Source organism: Cynoglossus semilaevis, chromosome 19 (assembly GCF_000523025.1).
Source record: "Cynoglossus semilaevis isolate Cse_v1.0 chromosome 19, Cse_v1.0, whole genome shotgun sequence".
NCBI lineage: Eukaryota > Metazoa > Chordata > Actinopteri > Pleuronectiformes > Cynoglossidae > Cynoglossus > Cynoglossus semilaevis.
In genome coordinates, this window is record NC_024325.1 from 16,375,160 (window position 1) to 16,376,390 (window position 1,231).

A 1,231-nucleotide genomic window follows, 5' to 3' on the forward strand; every position below is an offset into this window, starting at 1 on the left:
TTAATGGGGAGTCCACAGGGACGTGAGCGGAGAGTCCTGGCTCCAGAGACCCGGTCACTGCTGCTCTTCGTTAGATTTAATTGACTGTAATGAGTCAACAGTGGTGTGTGGAGAAACACAATGTCTTTAGAAACAAAACACTGTGATGAAAAAAAAGGGATTTGTATTGATTGTTGTTTATCTGTGTGCTTTCCTTTTCAGGCAGCCTGTGACTAAAAACACCTTCAGACAGTACAGGGTTCTGGGAAAAGGAGGTTTTGGGGAGGTGAGTAGGTTTCTGGGAAAAACAAACAACATGTTTTACATGTTTGCTCTTCATTGTATTTGATTTCTAACTGATCCCGTTGTGATTTTTTTTCCGATGCTCTTGCGCCCTCTGCAGGTGTGCGCCTGTCAGGTTCGGGCCACAGGGAAACTGTACGCCTGTAAGAAGCTGGAGAAGAAGAGAATCAAGAAGAGGAAAGGAGAGTCCATGGCCCTGAACGAGAAGCAGATCCTGGAGAAGGTCAACAGCAGGTTTGTGGTAAGAACTCCTCTCCACTTCTCCACCGTCCTCCACAGGCGCCACAGTTCTGTTGGCTGAGCTGAACACCAGCAACCAATCAGCTACGACCTGCTGGCTGTAGCGGGATTTAACGTAACGTTTCCCTGGAGTTACTTTCAACTTCCATCTCCAGGTGAGTTTGGCGTACGCATACGAGACCAAGGAGGCGCTGTGTCTGGTTCTGACCCTGATGAACGGGGGTGACCTGAAGTTCCACATCTACCACATGGGGGCGGCAGGCTTCGATGAGACCAGAGCCGTTTTCTACACAGCAGAGATCTGCTGTGGGTTAGAGGACCTGCACAGAGAGAGAATAGTCTACAGGTCGGGGGGGGGGGGGCACACTCTGATGTCATTGGCTGGGGGGTCTTTGGCTGGGGGGGGCTTCTGTGATTCTCTGACACCGTTTGTCGGTCTTTGTCTCACAGAGACCTGAAACCTGAGAACATCCTGCTGGACGACCTGGGTGAGACTTTCATTTAGGAAACATTTGACCTGGAACAGATCAAAGAGCCTGTGATGTCAGTTCAAAGAACAAAAGTCCATTTATCTTCCACGGATCTGGTGTCGACCCACCATCCGACCATCCGACCATCCGACCGTTCTAGGAGTCCAAGACTGAACCCTGGTTCTCCTTCTGCTCCTTCAAAAATCAAATAAATCTCCCCCCTCTCCCCCCTCCTCCTC

General features: G+C 50.1%; 1 protein-coding gene across 1 annotated transcript in view; it reads left to right on the plus strand.

The window, feature by feature from the left end:
- The window catches only part of grk6 (G protein-coupled receptor kinase 6), a 9,263-nt gene that overhangs the window by 5,315 nt on the left and 2,717 nt on the right, over positions 1-1,231 (plus strand). The window contains exons 7-10 of the mRNA XM_008333360.3: positions 202-265; positions 383-523; positions 678-868; positions 973-1,022. Of these exons, the coding sequence (XP_008331582.1) occupies positions 202-265; positions 383-523; positions 678-868; positions 973-1,022 (446 nt within the window). The remainder of the gene's footprint in view (positions 1-201; positions 266-382; positions 524-677; positions 869-972; positions 1,023-1,231) is intronic.